The sequence below is a fragment of the Rhinatrema bivittatum genome, chromosome 6 (genome assembly GCF_901001135.1).
Source record: "Rhinatrema bivittatum chromosome 6, aRhiBiv1.1, whole genome shotgun sequence".
NCBI lineage: Eukaryota > Metazoa > Chordata > Amphibia > Gymnophiona > Rhinatrematidae > Rhinatrema > Rhinatrema bivittatum.
Genome location: NC_042620.1, coordinates 340,661,846 through 340,686,456, shown reverse-complemented (window position 1 = coordinate 340,686,456; position 24,611 = coordinate 340,661,846). Strand labels below are relative to the sequence as shown.

The window sequence follows — 24,611 nt, the reverse complement described above, 5'->3', positions numbered from 1 at the left end:
ATAACTGGCCATATAGATAATAGAAATGGCTTAATGGAGAAGAGTCAGCATGGTTTTAGCAAGGAGAAGTCTTCTCTTACCAAACTTTCAGAATTTTTTGAAGGTGTAAATAAACATGTAGATAAAGGTGAGCCAGTTAATATAATATATTTGGATTTTCAGAAGGCATTTGACAAAATCCTCCATGAGAGACTCCTCAGGAAATTACAAAGTCATGGAGTAGGAGGTAGTGTTCTAGTTCGGTTCTATTGGCAACTGTTTGAAAGGCCAGAAACAGAAGGTAGGACTAAGTGGTGAATTTTCCATCTGGAGAAAGATCATTAGTGGAGTACCACAGAGATCAGGCTGGTGCAAGGGTAATAGGCACCCTAGGCAAACCTTCTGCCTAATGCCCCCTCACCCCGTCCCCAGTCCCAGCCCTAATCCTAGCCTCTCCCCCTCTCCCTGGCCCGCCCATATAAGTTAAAATTTTGCATTTATAATAGATTTTACATGAAAAAAGAAATTCAAAGTACAGTTTTTAGATTTTAAAATATCACTTACAGCACTGCATATAAGATATATATATTGTATGTCAACCAGAAAACCCTGCTAAAAGGCAAAAAGACACTTAGAACCTATAAGACTATTGTAACATGTGTTGAGTAGGCTTGGTACTCAAAGCCATGAGAAAAGTGAATTCCAATTACAATATAGTAAACCTCCTATACTAAAGCAGCACTAACTGCTAGCACTCAAATAGTAATAACCCCAGCTATGAAAAGGCAATACTGTAAATGTTATTCCAGCCTCTAAAACACCAATGCATGTCCTATTAGAACCAACTATAGAACCCTACATGCTAGCAGAATACCTCAAGTTCAATCATGCATGCATCAGACAGACAAACCCTCACCAAATACAGAATAAAGATACCATAAAGTAAAAATTAAAAAATGTGCAGACAAAAACAACTGGAAACTACAACACTAGACTCTGTATGCAGTGCAACAACGGGAAAAGAGAACACTACCATTCTTTATAAAATATCAAACAATAAAATAAAAAATATAAAACATCAATAATAGTAAAATCATACTATTAAAAAGAATATTTCAAATAGCTGACAAATAGAATGATATATAATTAAAAACTCATAAAAATTTTAAAAAGTTACAACTTCAAAACAAATACTGAAAACAGCAGAACCATCAAATAACACACGCTTAAAGCTAATAAGGATATAAAATCAACCACTCTCCATATCTGAGATCTTTTGATTTTTAATGCCCTGAGATAGTCGTTGCTTAACTGATGGGATGGGGAGTGGGAGTTGTTGCTCCAAACCTTTCTCCTTTCTCTCTCATATATACATACACAGATTTTACACATGCGCCCTATTTAAAATCTACTCGTTTGAGACTGGGCAACTGAATGGCAGATGAAATTTAACGTGGAAAAGTTCAAACTGATGCACATAGGGTAAAATAATCCCAACTATAGGTATATGATGCTGGGTTATGTATTGGAAGTCACTATGCAGGAAAAGGACCTTCCAGTCCCTGTAGCCAATACACCGAAATCCTCTTCTCAGTGTGCGGAGGCAGTCAAAAAAATCAAATAAGAATTATCTAAAAAAGAATGGAGAATAAAACAGATAATTTCATAATCCCTCTGTATTGAGAGCCATAGTACAACAGCACTTTGAGTATTGTGAGCAGTTCTCATTGCTGCATCTCAAGAAAGACATAGCGGGACTAGAAAAGGTGCAGAGGAAGGTGACAAAAATGATAAAAGGGATGGAACATCTCTCTCGTGATGAGAGGCTACGGAGGCCAGGATTCTTCAATTTGGAAAAGAGAAGGCCGAGAGGGGACGTGATAGAACTTTATAAAATCATGAGTGAGGTAGAAGGGTAAATAATTGTATTTACTTATTTTAAAAATGTATAAACCACTAATTACAAGTCAATTGAATTAATACTAAAGAGATATTCCATTAAACTAACAACAGCAGATTCAAAACAGATCATAGAAAGTACTTTTTTTTTTTTACTCAGCGCACTGTCAAGCTGTGGAACCTGTTCCCAGAGGATGTAATCAAGGCAAATAGCATAGCAGGATTTAACAAAGGTTTGGACAAGTTCCTGTAGAAAAGGTCCATAACACTATTAGCCAGACAGACCAAGGAAGGCTATTGCTGTGCCTGGGAGTGAGTGACAGGAAGTAGATCCATTTTATTTGCAACCTGGACGGCCACTGTGGGAGTCAGGATGCTGGGATAGCTGGGCCTTGTTCTGGCAATTCTTATTGTGCAATCCTCGTGGCTTCTTCCATTGTTCATTCTTGTTTTTACTTTCTACATTTTTTTGGGCCAAATAAGGTCTTTCCTAGAAAGAAAAGCCTTTAAACCTTTCTTTTACTCATTTATACTCAATTAGATTATTGTAACACCCTTTATTAGGGATGCACTATTAAACAGCTTAGACAGCTCCAAACGTCACTGCTAAATTATTCTTTGGGCTAAAACAGAATGACTTTGTGAGTCCCTCTTTTATTAAGCTTCATTAGCTGCCTGTAGCTCTAGAAAGTTACATTTAAAACTCTTTTCCAAGTATATAAGACTTTTCATGGGTAATCTGCAATAATTAGAAATTACTTATTTCCATGCTGAGCCAACCTTTTGTGTTATGCTCTTCCCAGCAGGATCTCTTCAAGATATTCCCTCCTCCCCCACAGTACGGAGATTACAACAGACTCACAGGACAGAATTTCGTTTTATGGCTCCCTCCATATGGAATAATATTCCCCTGGATTTAAGGAGAGAAGCTACTCAACATTTCACAAAAACCTTAAGCATGGCTGTTTACACATGTCTTTGGAGATTCTCAGGAAATTTAATTAGAAGATCCTATCTTCATTTGTGTTTCTTTGACTTTATTTTTATAATTTTAATTTTATGTTATGGGTGTATATGCTTTTATTTGTCATCAGCTTATTGTAGTTCCAATGGAGTATCTCCTGTTGATACAGTGAGGTTTTATTTAATCTATTTTAGTTATAAAGGAGTATTTCTGTGTCAATATATTCTTATGTCAACTTTTATAATTGAATTTTTTTTTTGTTTTATGTAAATTTACCCTATTTATATCTTGACTTTTTCTTACTAAGGGAACCGCTTTGCTGAAGTAGATGGACTTGCAGACTTACAAATAAATAACAATAATAATCCTTTGCAGTGTTTACACTGCTTTGTGAAAGTATGTAGAATTGGTGGATGTTCTTGCTGTGTCACCTTTGTTAGTTTCTCAATTAGAATGACATTTTACAATTATAGTTTCTACCCAGTGATAATGACCTGCGAGGCTCGAGCTGCTTTGTCTTGACTTTGGCAACATAACACACAATAGGCACGAAACTGTCCAAGGATATCCTGAATAAGGAAAAGAATGAAGTGACCAACCCATGTGCATCTGGCAGTGAGACAGTAAACAGAAAAAAAAAAAAGTGAAACTAATTAGAAAATTGAATAGAACTGACCGTCAAGTCACAGAGGTGGCAGACAATCTGCGATGTGGACACAGTTTAAAACATGAGCCGTATGCTCCCTAAGCAGGACGCCAGAAGAAGCCGATAACAGAACACTTCAGTTAAGAAAATGATCATCCACAATTTTATGCTGGGGATAAAAAGCCTGAATGCAAACTGAATTTACAGCTAGCAAAAGCAATTGTCTCCTTGTCTTGTAGGTTTGGAATTCTCAGCTTGTGATATGATGAAATACATTTTGTCCCTATGAATTATACACCTAGGAGAAGTAATGGCACGAAAGCATTTTAAGGTGAAAGCAACAGCACATCCTGCTTTCACTGAAACATATTTAGATTGGTGATATTAATGCATATTATAGCTATTATGCTGACCCTCTCTTAGGGGTATTCACATACCCGACTGAAAAGACATTTGATGATTATAAAGAATGATTTATTTTTCAATCTTCCTTTGGAAACAAATTTATTACTATATAACAGAGCATGCAATAAATATTACTATATTCCTAAAGTTTGTTCTTCATTTTCCCTCATTGATATCACTGATAGACAAAACTCTGAAAAGTGATGACTGTCACAGGCATTGTTGGATAAATTCATTAAACCAAAGAGAATAAAGGGACAATCAAGTCAATAGTGTAAGAGATCAAATGTTTCATCTTCTGTTATTTCCATTTACACTCTACTATATTTCTGTTAAATAATGGTGATGCGCTTTTATAACACTGATTAAATACCATTTTTAACTTACGTTTCTCAAAAATGGGAGCAGGATTGAATACAACCTTAAAGTCCAAGAGACCATTATCCAAATCCTATTTCTACCATTGACAATCACTGTGAACCTGGATAGTTGTTTTATCTTTCTCAGTCACCCATTTCTACTGGAAGCTACTTGGGGAAGGAACTTAAAACTCGTAGGTAGGGGCAGTGGGTACACATTGACGCATGTGCACCAGTGAACGCCCAGGGTCGTGGTATTTTATAACATAAGTTCACATATGTGCACATGTCTTGATCCCCCTGTTCAATGTAATGCATCCTTGTGTAATGCATCCTTGTGCAAAGTTTATCGTTCAAATGTAAACCGAGGTGATTTGTAACTTATTTACAAGAATATCGGTATAGAAAAATGCCAAATAAATAAATAAATGTTATAAAATAGCATAGGTACGCATACATGTGCATCCTATTTTGAAATGCTTAAGCCTGGATTTTAAAACCCTGTGTGTATAAAAACCAGGGATTACGCGTGTGGCTAGGCCCTGCGCGCCCCAAGCGCATTTTAGAAAGGGCCCGGCCACGTACGTAATCCCCAGTATGAACAGAAGTGCCGAGCCAGAAGAAAGGGGCGGGCAGGGACGGGCCAGAGGGTGGGCCAGGACAGCGCCATCAGATGCTGTCCTAGGGAGGCGCACGCCGGCAGCCGGCCGGCATGCGGAGTTTACTTCTGCTGTGGAGGAGCAGCAATTATTAAAATAAAAAAATTGGGGATAGCTAGGGTAGGTTTAGGGGTCAGGGAGAAGGGGGAAAAGGTAGGAAGGTTAGGGTTAGGGAAGTTCCCTCCCAGTCTGCTCCTTAATTGGAGGGGACTGGGAGGGAACTGGTTTAGGCTCGATAGCGTCATCACACGTTACTATTCTAAAATTCCCCTCCCTGCGTGCAGAGCAGGCCACCCACTCGCACATGCACGCATGGACATTAAAATCCAGCACGCATTTGCACACATTATAAAATTGTCACGTCCATGTGTGCACGCCAGGAACCGCGTGCACATGGACCTTTTAAAATCAACCCTTTAGTGAGGTTGCACCTTTGGGGACAGTGCTCATCCTAAACACACTTATGCAGAAACAAGTAAGATCTGAATTCAAGTAAGCTCTGTGACTGTGGCTGCTCTGAAACAATAATGCGGATGTTCTCTCTGCTGGTGCTGGCTCTCCTACCTAGGATAGTAGCCGGGCCACTTATGATTCCTGGCTATGTACGTCTTACCAAGGCCTATCAAGAAGTTTATCATCTGATGACTTTTGGATCTGCTCTCGCATACAGACTTCTGCAACTACCTTTTTGGCCACTTCTATGTTTCGTGCCGTGCCAGCAAATCTCACAGGTTGGTGAGAACAAAGAACACAGGGACCAAATGCATTGACGCCCCACTTGCATCCATGACAATGATCAACTTGGCACAACACATGAACCCTGCTGAATGGTGTTTACAGGCTTTGCCAGAGGGACAAGGATCTAGCTACGAGCATCCTAAGCATTATCCTATATGAGACAATACAGCACTATATTTTTCCAATGGCAGCCATAGGGTCCCAGAGGGATGGGAATATGAAGACACATGTTATATGTTTGATAAACAGCATTCTAAATTTTGGCCAGCCAATGTTTATTATAATGAGTCAGGGGATAATATGTTTACATGCTTAGGTGGCTATGTGAATGAACATGAGATTATGGGAAATTTCTTGACCTTACCAAACACCTCTATAGCTTATGGCAAATGTCCTGATGAACACAATTATTATTTGGACTCATTAGCTCAATGGTTGAGTTTCATGGTCTGTATGGGGTTTCCGAGTTTAGTGCCACATGGTCAGAAAAAGAATTACACATGTGTTTAACCTGATAAAAGAATAAGTAACTGTGTATGCTAGACTCACACACTTTTATTTAATCTTTTAAAACACATAAGCATACTGATCATCATCATGTCACCTAGGGGTACACTGTTCTACATTTCTGTTTTTAAAATCCAAAATCTTACTCACCCACATGACTCAGTAACCCAGACTTCATTAACCAAATATCATCCTTGTTGTAGAGTAAGGAGATGAGTTTGGGATCTATTTTGGGATTCTTTATGCCTAATTTCAGGGTTGTCACTGTAAACTTAGAGGTGGACACTATTAAAGGAAATATGAGAACCCTATCTGCTATTGTGGAGAATATTTCCACAGAAACAAGTGCGGCCCTTGCAGGATTACAGAGTGAATTTAAGGCCCTGGTGGAGCAGTTCTCAGTAACAGGATGGCATTAGACATATTGCTGGCAGAAAAAAAGAGATGTTTGCCAAGTAATAAATTTCTCTTGCTGTGCTTATATTGATAATTCCGGTCAAATTACTCATTCTAATAGCACCCTAAATGATTTGTACCATAAAGCCCATGAAGAGTATGAGAATTTGGGAAAGAATGAATGGGATGTCTTGGGAACTGGGGTGTGGTTTGGAGGTCTTAGATGAAAGATTGTGGGATGGATATTGATTATTGTGGGATAGGTATTGAGTATTATTTATTTATTTAGAGATTTTTATATACCGCAGTACGTAAGGATATACATCACCGCGGTTTACATTTAACAATAACTTAGCAACAGGCTTTACAATTGACATTATTAATAAGTATTAATTAGAATTAATTACAAATAACAGGATTGATGGAAAAACAGGCTGTATTGATTATTGTTGTGGGATTGGTTGGAATACTATTAGTCTATGTGGGCTGTCAATGCATTTTAACAATGTGTAAAAAGGCAGTGACCTCTGCATCTCCCATCATGGCAATGAAAATTTATGAGATCTGAGATTAATAAACATATTGAAATGATGGAGATCAGAGAAGTTGTGGGCAGTTAAGATGGAGAAGATGAGTGTTCAAACTGTGGCTTTGCCAGTATCTGGGCTGATTGAGCCCTGTGCTCATCATGGGGTGTAGCTTACCTATGTGTGGAGACCCAAGAAAAGAGTTGAACTGTAGAATTAGAGTTGAAAGGCCCTTGTTTTGTGGGTCTTGAGGTCTGCATAGGCCAGCTATTCAGACAGTGGAACATATTTATATCTTGCTAAGCTCAGCTAGTTAGTTGTTTATTAGAAGTTGCTACATTGCTGTGACACGACGTTGAAATGTGTTGAAATCAAAGAAAAGCAAGTTATTTTGGATCTGTACCTGGAGCTTTAGTCACAGTGGAATATTGTAATTCTTGCGGTTTATAATGAAAAACATCACGAGGTATTACGTTCATATTGCTTAAGACTCCCACCAAATGTTACCTCTCAATATGAAAGACCAAAGGACACATCGCCTTAAACCATGAAATGGCAGACATGACCTAAAATGGTAGAGAATGGGGTGGCACTTTAGCATGAGGTCATAGGTAGATGGGGTAACTGATGACTGGGTGCAGATTTTAGGTTGATCCGTGACAGGAACTAATTCATGATAGCAACATCATGGATGTGATGAAGGGAAACTTGTAATCAAAGAACAAAGCAATGATTGTTAATATAATCTACTAATGATGAATGAGAAATATAGAGTCTGTCTGGGAATGTAAAGACAGAGCAACTTGCCATTGCCTTGTAGCTTGATCTATGCAGTATCTTAAACTAAAAACCACTAAAGAGGAAGTGTTGGTTTCTTAACCGAATTTCTTTTCATGCCACATTATTAATCATAATTGTTGCTCTAGGAGATGAAGTAACCAGGGCCGTTGACCAGTTGTAATTAAGCTGCTGGGCTTGTTTATTTTTTTTCTTGGAGAACCAAGAAAAAAAAAAAAAATAAAATAAAAAAAATATATATATAAACAGCCAAAATTATTATTGGAAAGCTGGCAGTCACTGTGGTAAAAGCCTCTGCAGATTGTATTATGCAGTACCATTTCAATAAATATATCTTAATTTTTTATTTATTTGCAACTTTCAATTTTGTCTATGCGACAAAATATATTAAGAAAAAAACTAATAGATGTCAAAACAGAGAATAATAGAAAAATATATGGTTCTATTTTCAAGAGAGTTTCTTAACAATTCTGTCATTATATTGAATCTCTTTTCAATATTGGAGCCGTAGTTTTGTATAAAGATTCAGGCAGACTTCTAAGTCTACACAGGATATTTCACATGCATAATCAACTTAAACTGCCCCATCCGATCAGTCAACGTTGGGATTTACATGTTCAGAAGGGACTCTGTAATCTCCATCATATTCATCTGGATTGATCATTAAGATAATAAATTTAAAATGTCAGGTCTGGCCTCTGACAGCACATCTGAGTTATGTTTTTATACTGTCCACTTGGAATACTGTACAAACCGACTCAGAATTGAAAACACATGCCAGGAACTGCAAGGCCAACAACGAAATTGCTCAGACGGCCATACATTTGACCCATGCTTTGTTGACCCAACATGTGAAGGGGGTTTCAGCACCATACCATTCAATATGTTATGCTTTGCCCTCACTCGCCAGAAAATACAGCAAACAGAGGACGGGAGAGGGGGGAAGGAGAGCACAGAAGAATCAATTTACTCAGTTATAAGGTTGGTTACTGAAGTCAGACCATCATTTGAAAGACAGATTGCTAAATAGAGACAGTCTTATCGTCAAAAAAATAACATATTATTAACACTAAATAGTGCTCTTAACAGAGTTTGATGCCTATAAACTGTGATACAAGTCACATACGCTGTACTGTACTGTAAACCTTTCCGCATTTGCTGTTTGGGCTGAAAATCAATACTTTTATCTACCTGTCAATGTTTTTTCCTCTTTAATGCAGAAGGAGAGTAGCCCTTTTCGTCTGCAGCTACCTTAGAAAGCACTGAGCTAATCAATACCTCCAGTGATAACAGGGATGATTTGAAACACATACAACAAAATCCTATCACTTTACTGCCCACTGAGTCCATGAAAATATTTTCCCAGCAGGAACGGGAAAATGAAAGACCTCCATTTTTCATAAGTACAGTGGGTACTCATGGAGCTCTTCGCTCTAGTTCCTTTCTGTCTTCTATCATCAGAGTTGGCATCTGTCTGCTACCCACTAGAATGCAAACACCAAGGTGGGCTATAGTCTTCTGAGCCGAATGCTGTCGTGGGTGCAAAATATTTGCTAGCCTGGATCCATTTAGCCTTAAAGCAGAGGAACTAGAAATGAGTCACAGTATTAGCAATCCCGTTTCATGATTTTATTGCGTCTTCTTATGGTTTTATTCCTACTGTATTGCATTTATTTTATTTCCATGCTTTCTTGTAGAATGAAATAGCGTGCAAGCTTGTTGAACCCACAAAAATGTATTTTCTTGAGCCTGCTCTTTGTTTACATTCAGGGATCAAACTAGAAAATGTGAGGGCTACTCACCTAATTTTTCTAACCCTGTTTGTTTTTATTACTCTGTCCCACTCCCACCTATAATGCCAATTCATCATTTACTCTTTTACTTCGTTCAGTCTATCTTCTGTGTGTCTCTTCACTCCATTGCTTCTTGAATTCTATCCATTTTCTTCTGTCTCCACCTGCCATCATCCATTCTCCCCCTCCCACCTTCAACTTTCCCCATCTAATCCTTCAACTACCTCTCCTTATTCCTTCTCATCTTCCACTCTACTTTCTTTCCCATCTCCTCTTCCCCCCCCCATCATTTTCAATCTGCCCCATGATCTTTCCATTTGCCCATGTTTCTTCCTCCCCACTATCATTCCTCTTTTCCCTCTTCTCACCAGGTTTTCTTCTCCTCATCATCTTCCCCGTGTTCCTTTTCCTCATCTCTCCAACTTTTCCCCCATATTTCTCTTCACCCTCTTTGCTTCCCTTCCCTCACAATCCTCTTTTCTTTTATCTTCTCTTCTCCCGTGCACCTCTCTGCTCTTTTTACACTATTATCCTCTCATATTATTTAATCTTCATATTTTGTCTCACCTTATGCATATTACTTTCTACATGAGGTATAATTAAAGAAAAGAAGCATCACAACAATTCAAATAGAAACCAAAACATATGGTACACGCAATAAATATAATAGGTGTCATATTCACTGGCAGGCTTGCAAAGTTAGCCGGAATTTAGAACTACTCTAAGGCATGACCAGAGTTGGCTGAATAAGTTACCTGGCTAATGGAATATTGAAGTTAGCCAGATAAGTTCATCTCTGAAATCCACCAGAATGCCTCTACATAATACGGCTGAATTTTAGACAGATAATGAATTTTTCAGCTAATTTTAGCTGGATAATTGAGGGAAATATTCAAAAGTGGCATCTGGCTAAATGCCACTGAATATTGACCCCAATAAATAACAGCAGACACCATAATAATCCAATAACACAAGAAATAGCATACATTATCATAATGACCTAAACATCCAATACTTTCCTGCTATGTCCTCATCCTCCTCTCCATAACTCAACTGGTCTACTGCAAAGCCTAGAATCTTAGCCATAAAAAATAAGAACTGCCATAATGAGCCAGACCAAGGGCCCATCAAGTCCACTATCCTCTTTCCAACAGTGGCCAATCCAAGCCACAGACACCTGACAGGATCCTAAATAGTAGATAGATTCCATGTTGCTTATACTTAGGGATATATAAAAAATAGTGACATATAAATTCATTAGAAAAATTTTGTTGTATACAAAACATTTTATCAAAAATCTTCAAAAAACATTTAATTACTATTCATCATTGAATAATTAGAATAAATAACAAATATTCACCATAAAAACACATTCATACACTCAAGCATACTATTAAAAAAAATGTTCTTTTTAGAAAATCTATATAATGTAGTTGTTCAACTCCCTCTACACCATTGTATTGTATTGCTCCCTCTTTACACCATTGTATTGTATTTCTTCCGTAGTTCAAATTAACAAATTATTACTCCCAACATGTTTCGCCATGCAATCGGCTTCTTCAGGGGAGCATATTACACAGATCTTCAAAAGTTTCCTCCACGGAATCACCCAAATGTATCCACTCTCAATTTTCAAGGTAACTTACTCTTGCCGCGTACAGACGAACCAAATTTATTGTCCCCACAGTTTCACCTTTATCTCTTTTAGAATCGTCAAAGCATTCGTCCCGACACTCCCATTTTTCAACCAGTCCCCATCTTCCAAATACCTTTACTGTTGACTTTCATCAATGATGCTCAAAAATCAACTTTCCTGAACACTCAGCGTTCTCGCGAGAATGCTGCGTGTTCGGGAAAGTTGATTTTTGAGCGTCATTGATGAAAGTCAACAGTAAAGGTATTTTGAAGATGTGGACTCTGAAAAATGGGCGTGTCGGGATCAGTGCTTTGACGATTATAAAAGAGATAAAGGTGAAACTGTGGGGCCAATAAATTTGGTTCGTCTGTACGCGGCAAGAGTAAGATACCTTGAAAATTGAGAGTGGATACATTTGGGTGATTCCGTGGAGGAAACTTTTGAAGATCTGTGTAATATGCTCCCCTGAAGAAGCCGATTGCACGGCGAAACATGTTGGGAGTATGAATTTGTGAATTTTAACTATGGAAGAAATACAATAAATGGTGTAAAGAGGGAGCAATACAATACAATGGTATAAAGAGGGAGTGGAACAACTGCATTATATAGATTTTCTAAAAAGAACATTTTTTTTAATAGTATGCTTGAGTGTATGAATGTGTTTTTAATGGTGAATATTTGTTATTTACTCTATGTAGTCAACGATGAATAGTAATTAAATGTTTTTTGAAGATTTTTGATAAAATGTTTTGTTTACAACAATAAAAATTTTTCTAATGAATTTATATGTCACTATTTATGATATGTTGTACTAGAGTGTGTGATTATATTCTTTATATATTTGCCATTTTTTTGTAATCTTATAGGGATAAGCAGTGGCTTTCTTTAAGTCTACCTTGTTAAGGACTTTACCTCCAGGAACTTTTCAAAATGTTTTTCAACCCAGCTACATTAACTGCCTTTACCACTCCTCCGGTAAAGAATTCCAGAGTTTAGTTTATTCATTCATTCACTGTCTTTCGATTGGTCTCTCCACTACCACATGTCAGTGAAAAGACCAATTGGATGTAAGTGAGGGAACAGCTCTGCCAGAGGAGGTAAGGTCTTCTCTACCAAGGCCGAGGAGCTGGGAATTTGCTGGCCTATTTTAATTTTCTACCGGGAGCTGGAGGGAGCTGGGAGGAAGGCGGACCCAGAGCTGCTAGCAAAAGACTTTATTTTAAAAGGTGAGCAAGACCTGCAAGACAGGGAGTAAGGCTGAGGCTGGTTTGACCCCAGACCCGAACCAGGACCAAGACTTAAGGGGAGTGGTGGTTCAGCATGGAAACAGAGGGAGAGAGGACTTGCTGGACTGGCCATAAGAAGTTTAATGCCTGCATCTGAGTGACATTTCCCCACAGTAGTAGGAGATGCGCTAGGCAGGATCCGCACTAGCACGGCTCCTTGAATTTCAGGGTAATAGCTAAGCTTGATGTAGGTTTTTAAGCATGGGTTTCTTCAGTGCTACATACCTGGGCAAGGTTAGCACCGAAAAACCCAAGCTAAACTATGAGTAAAAACTTGTGATATGCTTTGCATGGCTTATTACATCGGCCCCTATATGTTTTGTAATTTTGTTCTTTAGAATAGTTTCTATGATTTTCCCAGTACTAACATCAGGATCACTGGTTTATAAATATATATGAGGGGCCTGTAGCCTATTTCTTTTGATCCTGTGGTGAAAGTATAAATGAGGCAACCCCCCCAAACTCAATAAAATATATTTAAATGCCCTGGGTCCACCAAGCCCTTTAGCTATTTAAAGAAATCACAAATCTTCCTCTCTCACCCCCCCCCCCCCCCGGACCCACTCATGGCTTAAAATGTGGCCAGTCAAGCTCCGCCCACCAGATTCCCCCAGGTTCTCCCCCACCAAGACCCCCTCCTCATTCCTCCAGAGTCAGTCTATGCCGGGAGCGGGGTAATTTACGCATCACCCTTCCAGCATTGAAACTGATGGCGCTGGAGCTCCGGGAGCAGGTACGGTCATACCCCATTCCCGGAAACAGGGGGGAAGAAGGAGGAGGGGTCTGTAGGGGGAGATCCATGGGAGGGGGCTTGACTGGCTGCATTTTAAGCCATGGGTGGGTGGTTGGGAGGGTCTGGGGGAAGATTTATGATTTCTTTCAGTAGCTAACGAGGTTGGCCAGCCTGGGGTATTTAAATATACTTTATTGAATTTCGGGGGGGGGGGGGGGGGGGGAGCAGATCCTCATTTATATTTCGTCACAGTACCAAATGAAATAGGCCACAGGCCCCTTTACATATATATACTTTTTTCCTTTTACAGATCTCTACTTAATTGGATATCTTTGAAGATATCCAGTTATCTGGCGACACAAGGCCGGGTAACTTTAGACCTGCTCATACGCTGCATATACTGGGTAGTTGGCTGGGTAAGTAGGATATCTGTCGCTCCCAGGAACGCCCCTTTTTTATCCTTCTAGATTATAGCTGGATAACTACTTATCCGATTATATATTAAACAGATAAGTGGCTAAATATGCCACATTTGCCATTTAGACGGATAACTTGTGAGTTATCCGTCAAAATGGCTCTTAAATATTGATCTCTATGAATTTTCCTAGCTTTCTCTATTAAATCTAACCCGCATTGCGAGTTAACCTAGCTTTCTCAGGAGTACTGAGAAAGCTAGGTTACAATCCATGCCCTGGTTCCATTCAGAGCTTTCTGACCCAAAATTAAACCAAATTTCTATCACTTTTTTTTTTTAAATCCGATTTTCTTCAACGAGTTTCAACTGACTGACTTATGAACCGTTACTTTTTTTTTTTTTTTTTTTTACAGGTTTGGCAAATTGTGTGCTGAAACTATTTGGAATGGGTTTGCAAAGCTCAAATACTGGAATCCTCTCTTTTGACCAGTGCAAGCATTACCAAAAGGCAGTGGCAGTAAACCTGAGAGACGAGGTTATACCCAACGTACCCAGGCTTAAAAAATGAAGTTCAGTCATTCCGTGGTATGGAAAAAGATTCGACTTTCCACTCATAATATATTTGGGGATGCCTTTATCAAATGATAGTTTGCTTTGTTATTAAAACTTAAAATGTATTTCCTGTTCCAGTATCATCCACCTTTTCGCTTCCTTGAAGTTAACAATGATATAATGACAAACTGTATTAAAATCTAAAGCCATGAGCTCTGGTAAATATCAGCCTGAGGTAAAAATAAAGAGAAACATCTGTAAACTGAACCTCCAGAAAGCTAAGGTTATTATTAAATGCTGTGTATGTTAAAGTAAAACAACATCTGCCGGCAGCTCTCAGCTTCCACTTGATATAAATAGGTCTTTTACTGTGCCGAGATGAAGTTCTAAGAAAATTATTCCAAGCCCCGCTGCACAACACATCAGTCTTTGTTACTGCATTCAATGCTAATAAATAACAAGGAGCCTTTAAACCGTCTAACATTTTGTTCAAAACAAATACTTTGTTTTGAACAAAATGTTAGACGGAACAGGAAAACCTGAACTCTGCCAAATAATGCTGTTTTACAAAGGCCTGGGTCCTTATTCCTCGTGAAAGGGAACGCTGCAATATGGAGACAAAAAAAAGGCACAGAACACCCCCCACCAGCCCCCAGAAATGTTATCAAAAACCAGAATTGTAATGTAGGTTTCCAGCAGCCTGCAAATTCATGGCAACCTACGCAGTCTAGCAGGAATAATTACTCTAAAGCAATTAATTGGGGAAAAGTATATTAGCAGTGCAAATGCTGATACTATCTTAAGACATCCATAAAAACGAGGTCAAGAGTACTCGGATCTCAGAAGATTACAGGTCTGGGTTATTTGCCCAAATTCTAGAAAAATCAACAAATTAGGCCTCGTAGGCCAGAGCTAGGGCTATATTGATGTAAAGCACTATCACAAAACTGCAAAATGCTTTGACAATGATAATGCCCTCGCCCATTAAGGGGTTTATTCAATTGTTCTAATGTTTTAGTAGGGTCTGAATTTTTCCCCAATAGCCATTCACATCTATAGCTTCTAAAACAAATCTGTCAAACGTCCTCCAGCCAACCCCAGATTCATCCTTTTTATTCTGCAAGCCAGAGTAACTCTGGCTCAAAAGTGAGCATTTGAAGCCTATGAACGGAGAACCCTGGATGAGTGAGCATAATATTTGGTACATTTATAATCTCTCATTTCCGCCTGCAGGTTTTAAATCTGACTTGGCACAACTGCTGAAGTTTGCAGGTTGGCAGCCTCACCATTGACTATACGCTATTTATTTATTTAACTGGATTTATTACCCATTCTTTTGAATTCACGATTCACCCAAAGAAACTGACAGTACATTAGAAGCTGAGTACATTAGCAAAGGTGAATAGCAGCCTTACAAAAACTGCATGTGTAGCAATTTACAATTCCTTCATGATCATTAAGGGGGTAATCTTGTAATTGCCCTCAAACATTTAAAGTCAATTACCCATGGACTCTACACACATACTCTCCCTTTGAAAATTATCCCGGAAAAATAATCCATACGCATTTACGACTATTCATTTCTGCAGGTAATTTATTCAAGAAAAATGCTTTTGAAAAATAGAAAAGACAGTGAGGAACTGCAAACCTTTCTGCAACCCTGGACCCAGGGAATGTTTCCCGTGCAGCCAAAAGTAAGTGCATGGAGGTCTTACACATGTACCCTTACCCACATATACAAGGTCAAATTCTAAAGATAAGTGCATGAAGGCCTTACACATGTACCCTTACCCACATATACAATGTCAATCTCTAAAGATAAGTGCATGAAGGCCTTACACATGTACCCTTACCCACATATACAATGTCAATCTCTAAAGATAAGTGCATGGAGGCCCTACACATGTACCCTTACCCACATATACAAGGTCAATCTCTAAAGATAAGTGCATGAAGACCTTACGCATGTACCCTTACCCACATATACAAGGTCAATTTCTAAAGATAAGTACACGAAGGCCTTACGCATGTACCCTTACCCACATATACAAGGTCAATCTCTACAGGTAAGTGCATGGAGGCCCTACACATGTACCACAAATACAAGGTCAAATTCTAAAGATAAGTGCATGAAGACCTTACGCATGTACCCTTACCCACATATACAAGGTCAATCTCTAAAGATAAGTGCATGAAGACCTTACGCATGTACCCTTACCCACATATACAAGGTCAATCTCTAAAGATAAGTGCATGAAGACCTTACGCATGTACCCTTACCCACATATACAAGGTCAGTACATGGAGGCCTTCCCTGTACCTTTACCCATACAAACAAGGTAATTTACTAAAAGTAAGTGCATGGAGCCCTAACGCTTTACCCACATATTCAAGGTCAATAGCTAAAAGTAAGTCAATGGAGGCCCTACAAATGAACCTTTACCCACATATACAAGGTCAATTTCTAAAAATAAGTGCATGGAGGCCCTACACATGTACCTTTACCCACACAACAAAAGGTGGATGCCACAAAGAAGTCTTTTCCAATTCTTTATTGGTGGAGACGTGCAATATATAGTTGTTCTTAAAAAGCCCAACTCTGGCCGAGTTTCGCCACACTGCCTCAGGGGCTTAATTATAAAAGCAAGTCAGAGGTCCGAAGAAGTTCCTAAAAATTCATCCGCAATGTACACATGTCTTGAAAATGTCAAAATATTAAGAACATCATACTTTCATTAAGACATATGTACATTGCGGATGAATTTTTAGGAATTTCTTCGGACCTCTGACTTGCTTTTATAATTAAGCCCCTGAGGCAGTGTGGCGAAACTCGGCCAGAGTTGGGCTTTTTAAGAACAACTATATATTACATGTGTCCACCAATAAAGAATTGGAAAAGACTTTTGTGGCATCCACCTTTTGTTGTTTCCTCATGGCTTTATTGGATCGCCTACCTTGCTGTTTCTTGGGTCCTTTACCCACACATACAAGGTCAATTTCTAAAAGTAAGCACATGGAGGTCCTACACATGTACTTTTACCTACATATACAAGGTCAAATTCTAAAGATAATTGCATGGAGGTCCTACACATGTACTTTTACCCACACATACAAGGTCAATTTCTAAAAGTAAGTGTATGGAGGTCCTACACATGTACCTTTACCCACATATACAAGGTCAATTTCTAAAAGTAAGTGCATGGAGGCCCTACACATGTACCTTTACCCACATATACAAGGTCAATTTCTAAAAGTAAGTGCATGGAGGCCCTACACATGTACCTTTACCCACATATACAAGGTCAATTTCTAAAAGTAAGTGCATGGAGGTCCTATACATGTACCTCTACCCACATGGTCGAATTTCTAAAGGTAAGTGCATGGAGGCCCTACACATGTACCTTTACCCACATATAGAAGGTCAAATCCTAAATGTAAGTACATGGAGGCCTTCCCCTGTACCTTTACCCATACATACAAGGTAATTTACTAAAAGTAAGCACATGGAGGCCCTACACATGTACCTTTACCCACATACACAAGTTCAATTTCTAAACATAAGTGCATAGAGGTCCTTCATGTACCTTTACCAACATATACAATGTCAATTTCTGAAAGTAAGTGCATGGAAGCCCTGCACATGTACTTTTACCCCCATATACAAGATCAATTTCTAAAAGTAAGTACATGGAGGTTCTACACATGTAGCTATACACACATATACAGGTCAGTTTCTAAAAATAAGTGCATAGAGACCATACACGTACTTTTACCCACATATACAAGGTCAATTTCTAAAAGAAAGTGTATAGAGGCCCTACATAAGTACCTTTCCCCACATATACAAGGTCAATTTCTGAAAGCCCATTTCTACAGGTAAAGCACTGTTTTACCGTCCCATAGTATGAAGTACATCATCCCAGTAGACAGCATGGGAGTACCATTAGTGTCGACGTCTACCTTGGAAGAAAACTTATACGTTCAATTTTCTAGACAGCAGCTTTTTTCTCAAACAAAATCCAAGGAAACCTCTTCTTAGATCTGATTCCCATTTTTAACCCTACTGCTTAAACTGGGATGGGAGTTGTTTGGGCCCTGCATACTCATGTAATTGCTACTAAAAGTTTTAGGTTAGCTAGGAGAACTGTGAGCATTCATCTTGTTGGCCCCATCCTGACAAGACACCACAGCAGAGACAGCCTGCACTGGATTCCTAAAGACTTGCATTAAAATAAGAAATGACACCCTTAAAATTTGCAAAACTAGGAAAATCCAGCTCAAGTCCAGGAAATGTTTAGTTCAAACAAACTGAGTCAGAATTCCGAAGAAAAATCCAACCTGAGACTTGACTTCCAAACTGGAATCCAAGCTTGAATAAACTAGTCCAAATTGAAAGCCAGACTTGAGCTGACTATTTCAAACATATTTGAAGGGTCATATTTATCTTGTAACTGCCGCGAGGCACAAGAGGGGAACGGAAGGGGATCCCATTCCAGGAACAGAGGAGCAGGTGAGGGACTCTCTCCACTTCTCCTTCAGCAGAAACAGTGTGTGTGTGGGGGGGGGGGGGGTTTGCACTGAAAGGGGTTTCTCCTCTTACCCACTTTCAATCACTGCTCAGCTTGAATGGCAGTACCACATCAGACCCTCCTGTTTGAATGAACTGGCGTGGGCTGGGGGAGTTCTTGTTCAGTGGTGCTCAAACTGGTTCTCAGGATTCCCCCAGCCATCTGGTTCTTCAGGCTGTACCTGATAAATATGCACAAGACATATCTACATACCACAGAGGCCGGGCACGCTATCTCTTGCATGCTCATTAGGGATATTCTGAAAACTAGCCTGGCTGGGTGAAGGGGTGAACCAGAAGACTGTTTTTAGCACCACTGTTCTAAGCATTCAGGGCTCTGAATGGTGCTGGCCCATGAGGTTCAGCACGTTTACAAGGGCAGGTTTGATGGGCGCTGTCACTCAGGCTGAGTGGTGCTTGTGAGAAAGCATTACCGGAAGGGGAGAAAAAGGCACTCCTTTCAGCTCGACATACCTAAGCCGTCCCAATTGAGATTTCCATCAACCTCTATGTTGAAAACCCAAATTCACATTAATACAGTTGACTGCCAGGTGAGGTTCAGTTCAAATTTCTTAAATTAGCAGGATTATTAAATCTGAGAATGGTTTCAGCTCATGTTTGTAATTTTGACCACCCCATGTTTGCCCAGTCCTTCATGTGTAGGGTGGTCTGGTAATTTTCTCATCATCAAAGCAACTCTTTAGTCTATAAAACAACTGGCAGAAATTTCATAGAACCTTGAAGCCAACTGAGTATCCATATCACATCCATTCATCTTTTGGCTAGTTCAAGACTGTTCCAAACTTTAAATCAAATCATAATCAGCTTGGATTATGGAAAGAAGAGTTGAACACATTTTATTTCAGTTCAGGATGAATTAGCACACTGCTGGCTGTGACTCAGAATATTCAAATTGAATTATGTGCACCCTCTCTCCTACGATCCATTCATAATATTTCTTTTTCGGGTTTTCTCAGGTCCAATTTTTCAATATAAAGGTTGATTTTTAAAAACCACAGCCGAATTAAATCATCATAAATGTATGCTGACTGTTAAAAGAAAATAGAAAATTGGTATTGTATGCCATCAAATCATGCAAACAAGCTCAGCTTAAGCAAAATCATTTTTAAGCAAGTCACAATGAAATGTTGCAAATATGTACAATCCAATACAATTATTGTTTCAAGTTTAGAAAATGTAATTAAAAATAATAATGCAGGAAGTAATCAGGCATGTCAGGAAGCTGAAATGCTACTGAATATGAGAAATAACTTACTTCACATGCTTGAGGGATGGCTAGCTTTGGTGGTTTAGTTTTAGAACTGGGCGCATTAACTTTCCCTTCCAGTAAGGCTCCAAATGCTTGAGTGCTGTATCCATCCTCTATTTCTATGGGAGGCTTCAGGTCAGGTGAATCGTTGGGTACTTGGTCCTGACCGTCCATAGGCCTTACATATGCTGTGGGCTTTTGCTGTATCATGCTTGTTTTGCAGTGCAGACTGGGCGGAAAGTTCTGAGTTGAAAGTCCATTATTTGCTGACAACAATGATGTAGAAGGAGCTGGAGAACCAGACCCATGTCCTGCAAACTCCAGTTCAACAGGGGACTTTGAATGACTGTTTTCCTTATAGGCATGCTCTCCAATTGCAGATTTAGAGTGGTTGTGTCTCCTTGAATGTGAAGAAGATGCAGCAGCGGCTGAGTCTTCTGTGCTTCCACTTTTATGCTGCTCATGCTGACAACTATATAGGTCTTCATATCTCCCTTGAGACGGATCGTATGACGAACCATGTTTTGTTCTACTCTGCTGATTATTAGACTGGCTGGGTTGCGTACCATTGGAGCTGTGAGCTCCACGTGACCACTCTGTCCTCGATTTCCTGTTGCTTTGGTGATTGTGGAGCAAAGCAGAACTTGATGTCAAAGTAGATGGGGGAGGCATTGAGGCCGATGAATGACCACTGCTCTGGTGACACTGGACCATTCTGTTCCTTTGTTCTGGAAAAAAATTTTGCTCATTTTTTTCAACAGGAGTCTGCGGTACTGAATTCTTTGGAATTCCTACAAGGTGAGTCTGGTTGGAGTGGTTCGTTAACAAGTCCTTCATTTCGTCATAGTTTCCCAATGTGTTCTGAACACGGTTTGCAAGTGCGTCACCTTTGTTTGTCTACAGTCATATCAAAAGAGAAAGAGAGAGAATAATAAGTGCCTCTCCTTTATTAATCATAATAATAATAGTTATAACCATAATATCAGTAATACTCATTGAGATTTATTAGTGCCTTTTATCCAGATGGGATATTGTGAGATCATGCACATATGTACTGCTCCTAATGACTGCATAGAACTCTTTTGTGAACTTAATCTGCCCCACATTCTTTATTTCAAGCTGACATATAATTTCAGGTTTGGTTGATTGATACTTTCAAAATGAGATGTGGGGAAACCCCATCTTAAATCTATCAAAAGCATCATAGAGAAAAGGCAAACTTGATTAATATTTATCTACTCTCTGCCCTTTTGTATATATTCTCTTGGCGAAAATGTTGAAAAATTATTTTGATTGTAGGCATTATGTAGAAAACAGCCTCTTATTTTTCGATGAGAAAGCTTTCACAGATGTCAACTCAAAAATGCTAGTTACTGAGTATATAACTTAAAAGAACTAAGAAATACAAAACAATATGAGGATAAATTCCAAACAAATGTGTGCGGTGGCATATACGCGCAGATATGGCCGCATGTAGTTTTACCATAGCATTTTAGAGAATATGCCTGCCTCTATCCCACAACATGCATGCATATGTATGCTAAAGCACGAATACATGCAATGCACTGAAAGCACGAATATCGGTGCACTGAACATGTGCATTTTTCCTACCTATTTTCACATATATATTTTATGAGCGAAAGTAAAGTAGGATTTATTCGCATAAGTCCCAATTTACATGAGTAAGTTGCCCAATTTTAAAACATGCAAGCATAAATGAAATTAGCCAGTTTACCAATTAGTCCACCAGTTTGCCCAGTCCTTCAGCCTAACCTTCCCCCAGTCCATCCAGACTTCCCACTCAGTTATAAACACAATAAATACATTTAAGGGTGAATTTTAAAATCACAGCACTTGCCGAAGACAGGAAATACACATAGGCGTTGGGCCAGCATGCACTGTGCGGATTTTAAAAGGTACCCACGTACGCACGTATCTTCCGGTAAGCGCATAAACATTTTTTTCATGAAAAAGGGGCAGGAGTGGGCATGGTCTGGGCAGGGCATGGGCATTCCAGGATTTAAGGATGAAACCAGAGCATAAATACTTACACGCATGCACCGGGGTCCCCTACTGCTATGGATGGCATGTAAGTCCTACAACAACAAAAAAACTAAGCAGATTTTTAAGGTTCGGGGCTAAAAGGGTAAAAGGGAGGCTAATTAACTAGGGGCATTAGGAAGTCCTATCCTTTACCTGGGTGAACTGGGAACAAACTGGAGAAACTGGCAATTGCGTCGGTGTGTATGTCTACTAAAATCCTCCTCCCCCCCATTTCTACGCACATCCGCGTAGGCAACATTTCTACGCACATCCGCGCATGCATATAAAATTATGTGCGTGTACCGCTTATTTTATAAAATCACTGCGTCCTTTGGCAAGAGTCGGCATACAAGTGCACATGTGCACCCGGGTGCCAGTATCAAAGTTATCATAATTATTAGTAGATGCAAAAATACACGAGTCAGTTGTAAAATGTTCGCGAGCAAATGTCTTCTAAAATAGCAGCTTAAGCATGTAAAGCATTGGCCTCGCCCTGCAATGCCCCTTTTTTTTTATAAACTTGTAGGTGCATGTGAGTGAAAATACGTGCATAACTTTTTATTTTTATTAAATGCAGAGTTTATGAGTAGAGACTGCTTATATGCGTGCATACTAATTCTTACATGTGTAACATTTTGAAGATTCACCTATATCTGTTTGATATATCCTTCAAAAACATCTACATTTATCCCACTTAAAAAGACAGCAGAGGAGATCAACTTGGTGTGGGACTTTATATCCGGGAGGGTATAGAGTCCAACAGGATAAAGATCATTCAAGAGAGTAAATGCTCAGTAGAATCCATATGGGTAGAAATCCCATGTGTGTTGGGTAAGAGTATAGTGATAGGAGTATACTACCATCCACCTGGACAAAATGGTCAGACAGATGATGAAATGCTAAGAGAAATCAGGGAAGCAAACCAATTTGGCAGTGCAATAATAATGGGAGATTTCAATTACCCCAATATTGACTGGGTAAATGTAACATCAGGACTTGCTAGAGACATAAAGTTCCTGGATGTAATAAATGATTGCTTCATGGAGCAATTGGTTCAGGAACCAACAAGAGAGGGAGCTATTTTAGATTTAATTCTTAGTGAAACGCAAGATTTTGTGAAAGTAGTAACGGTGGTGGGGCCACTTGGCAACAGTGATCATAACATGATCAAATTTAAACTAATAACTGGAAGGGGGACAATAAGTAAATCTGCAGCTCTAACACTAAATTTTAAAAAGGGAAACTGATAAAATGAGGAAAATAGTTAGAAAAAAACTGAAAGGTGCAGCTACAAAGGTTAAAAGTGTTCAACAGGCATGGACATTGTTTAAAAATACAATCCTAGAGGCGCAGTCCATATGTATTCCGCGCATTAAGAAAGGTGGAAGGAAGGCAAAACAATTACAGTCATGGTTAAAAGGTGAGGTGAAAGAGGCTATTTTAGCCAAAAAAAATCCTTCAAAAATTGGAAGAAGGATCCATCTTAAAAAAAAAATAGGATAAAACATAAGCATTGTCAAGCTAAGTGTAAAATATTGATAAGACAGGCGAAGAGAGAATTTGAAATGAAATTGGCCATAGAGGCAAAAACTGATAATAAAAACTTTTTTAAATATATCCAAAGCAAGAAACCTGTGAGGGAGTCGGTTGGACCATTAGATGACAGAGGGGTTAAAGGGGCTCTTAGGGAAGATAAGGCCATTGCACTAAATTAATTCTTTGCCCCCGTGTTTACTAATGAGGTTGTTGGGGAGATACCAGTTCCGGAGATAGTTTTCAGGGGTGATGAGTCAGACAAACTGAACGAAATCACTGTGAACCTGGAAGATGTAGTAGGCCAGATTGACAAACTAGAGAGTAGCAAATCACCTGGACCAGATGGTATGCATCCTAGGGTTCTGAAGGAACTAAAAAATGAAATTTCTGATCTATTAGTTAAAATTTGTAATCTATCATTAAAATCATTCATTGTACCTGAAGACTGGAGGGTGGCCAATGTAACCCCAATATTTAAAAAAGGCTCCAGGGTCGATCCGGGTAACTATGGACCAGTGAGCCTGACTTCAGTGCTGGGAAAAATAATGGAAACTATTCTCAAGAACAAAATTGTAAAGTATATAGAAAGACATGATTTAATGGAACATAGTCAACATGGATTTACCCAAGGGAAGTCTTGCCTAACAAATCTGCTTCATTTTTTTGAAGGGGTTAATAAACATGTGGATAAAGGTGAACCGGTAGATGTAGTGTATTTGGATTTTCAGAAGGCGTTTGACAAAGTCCCTCATGAGAGGCTTCTACGAAAACTAAAAAGTCATGGGATAGGAGGTGATGTCCTTTCATGGATTACAAACTGGTTAAAAGACAGGAAACAGAGTAGGATTAAATGATCAATTTTCTCAATGGAAAAGTGTAAACAGTGGAGTGCCTCAGGGATCT

At 39.1% G+C, this 24,611-nt stretch overlaps 1 protein-coding gene across 3 annotated transcripts in view; it reads right to left on the bottom strand.

Moving 5' to 3' along the window:
• Positions 1–24,611, bottom strand: part of AFF2 (AF4/FMR2 family member 2) — a 779,982-nt gene that overhangs the window by 514,301 nt on the left and 241,070 nt on the right. For all 3 annotated transcript variants that reach the window (XM_029607748.1, XM_029607749.1, XM_029607750.1), the window contains one exon: positions 20,136–21,026. In XM_029607748.1, coding sequence (XP_029463608.1) covers positions 20,136–21,026 — 891 coding nt within the window. The remainder of the gene's footprint in view (positions 1–20,135; positions 21,027–24,611) is intronic.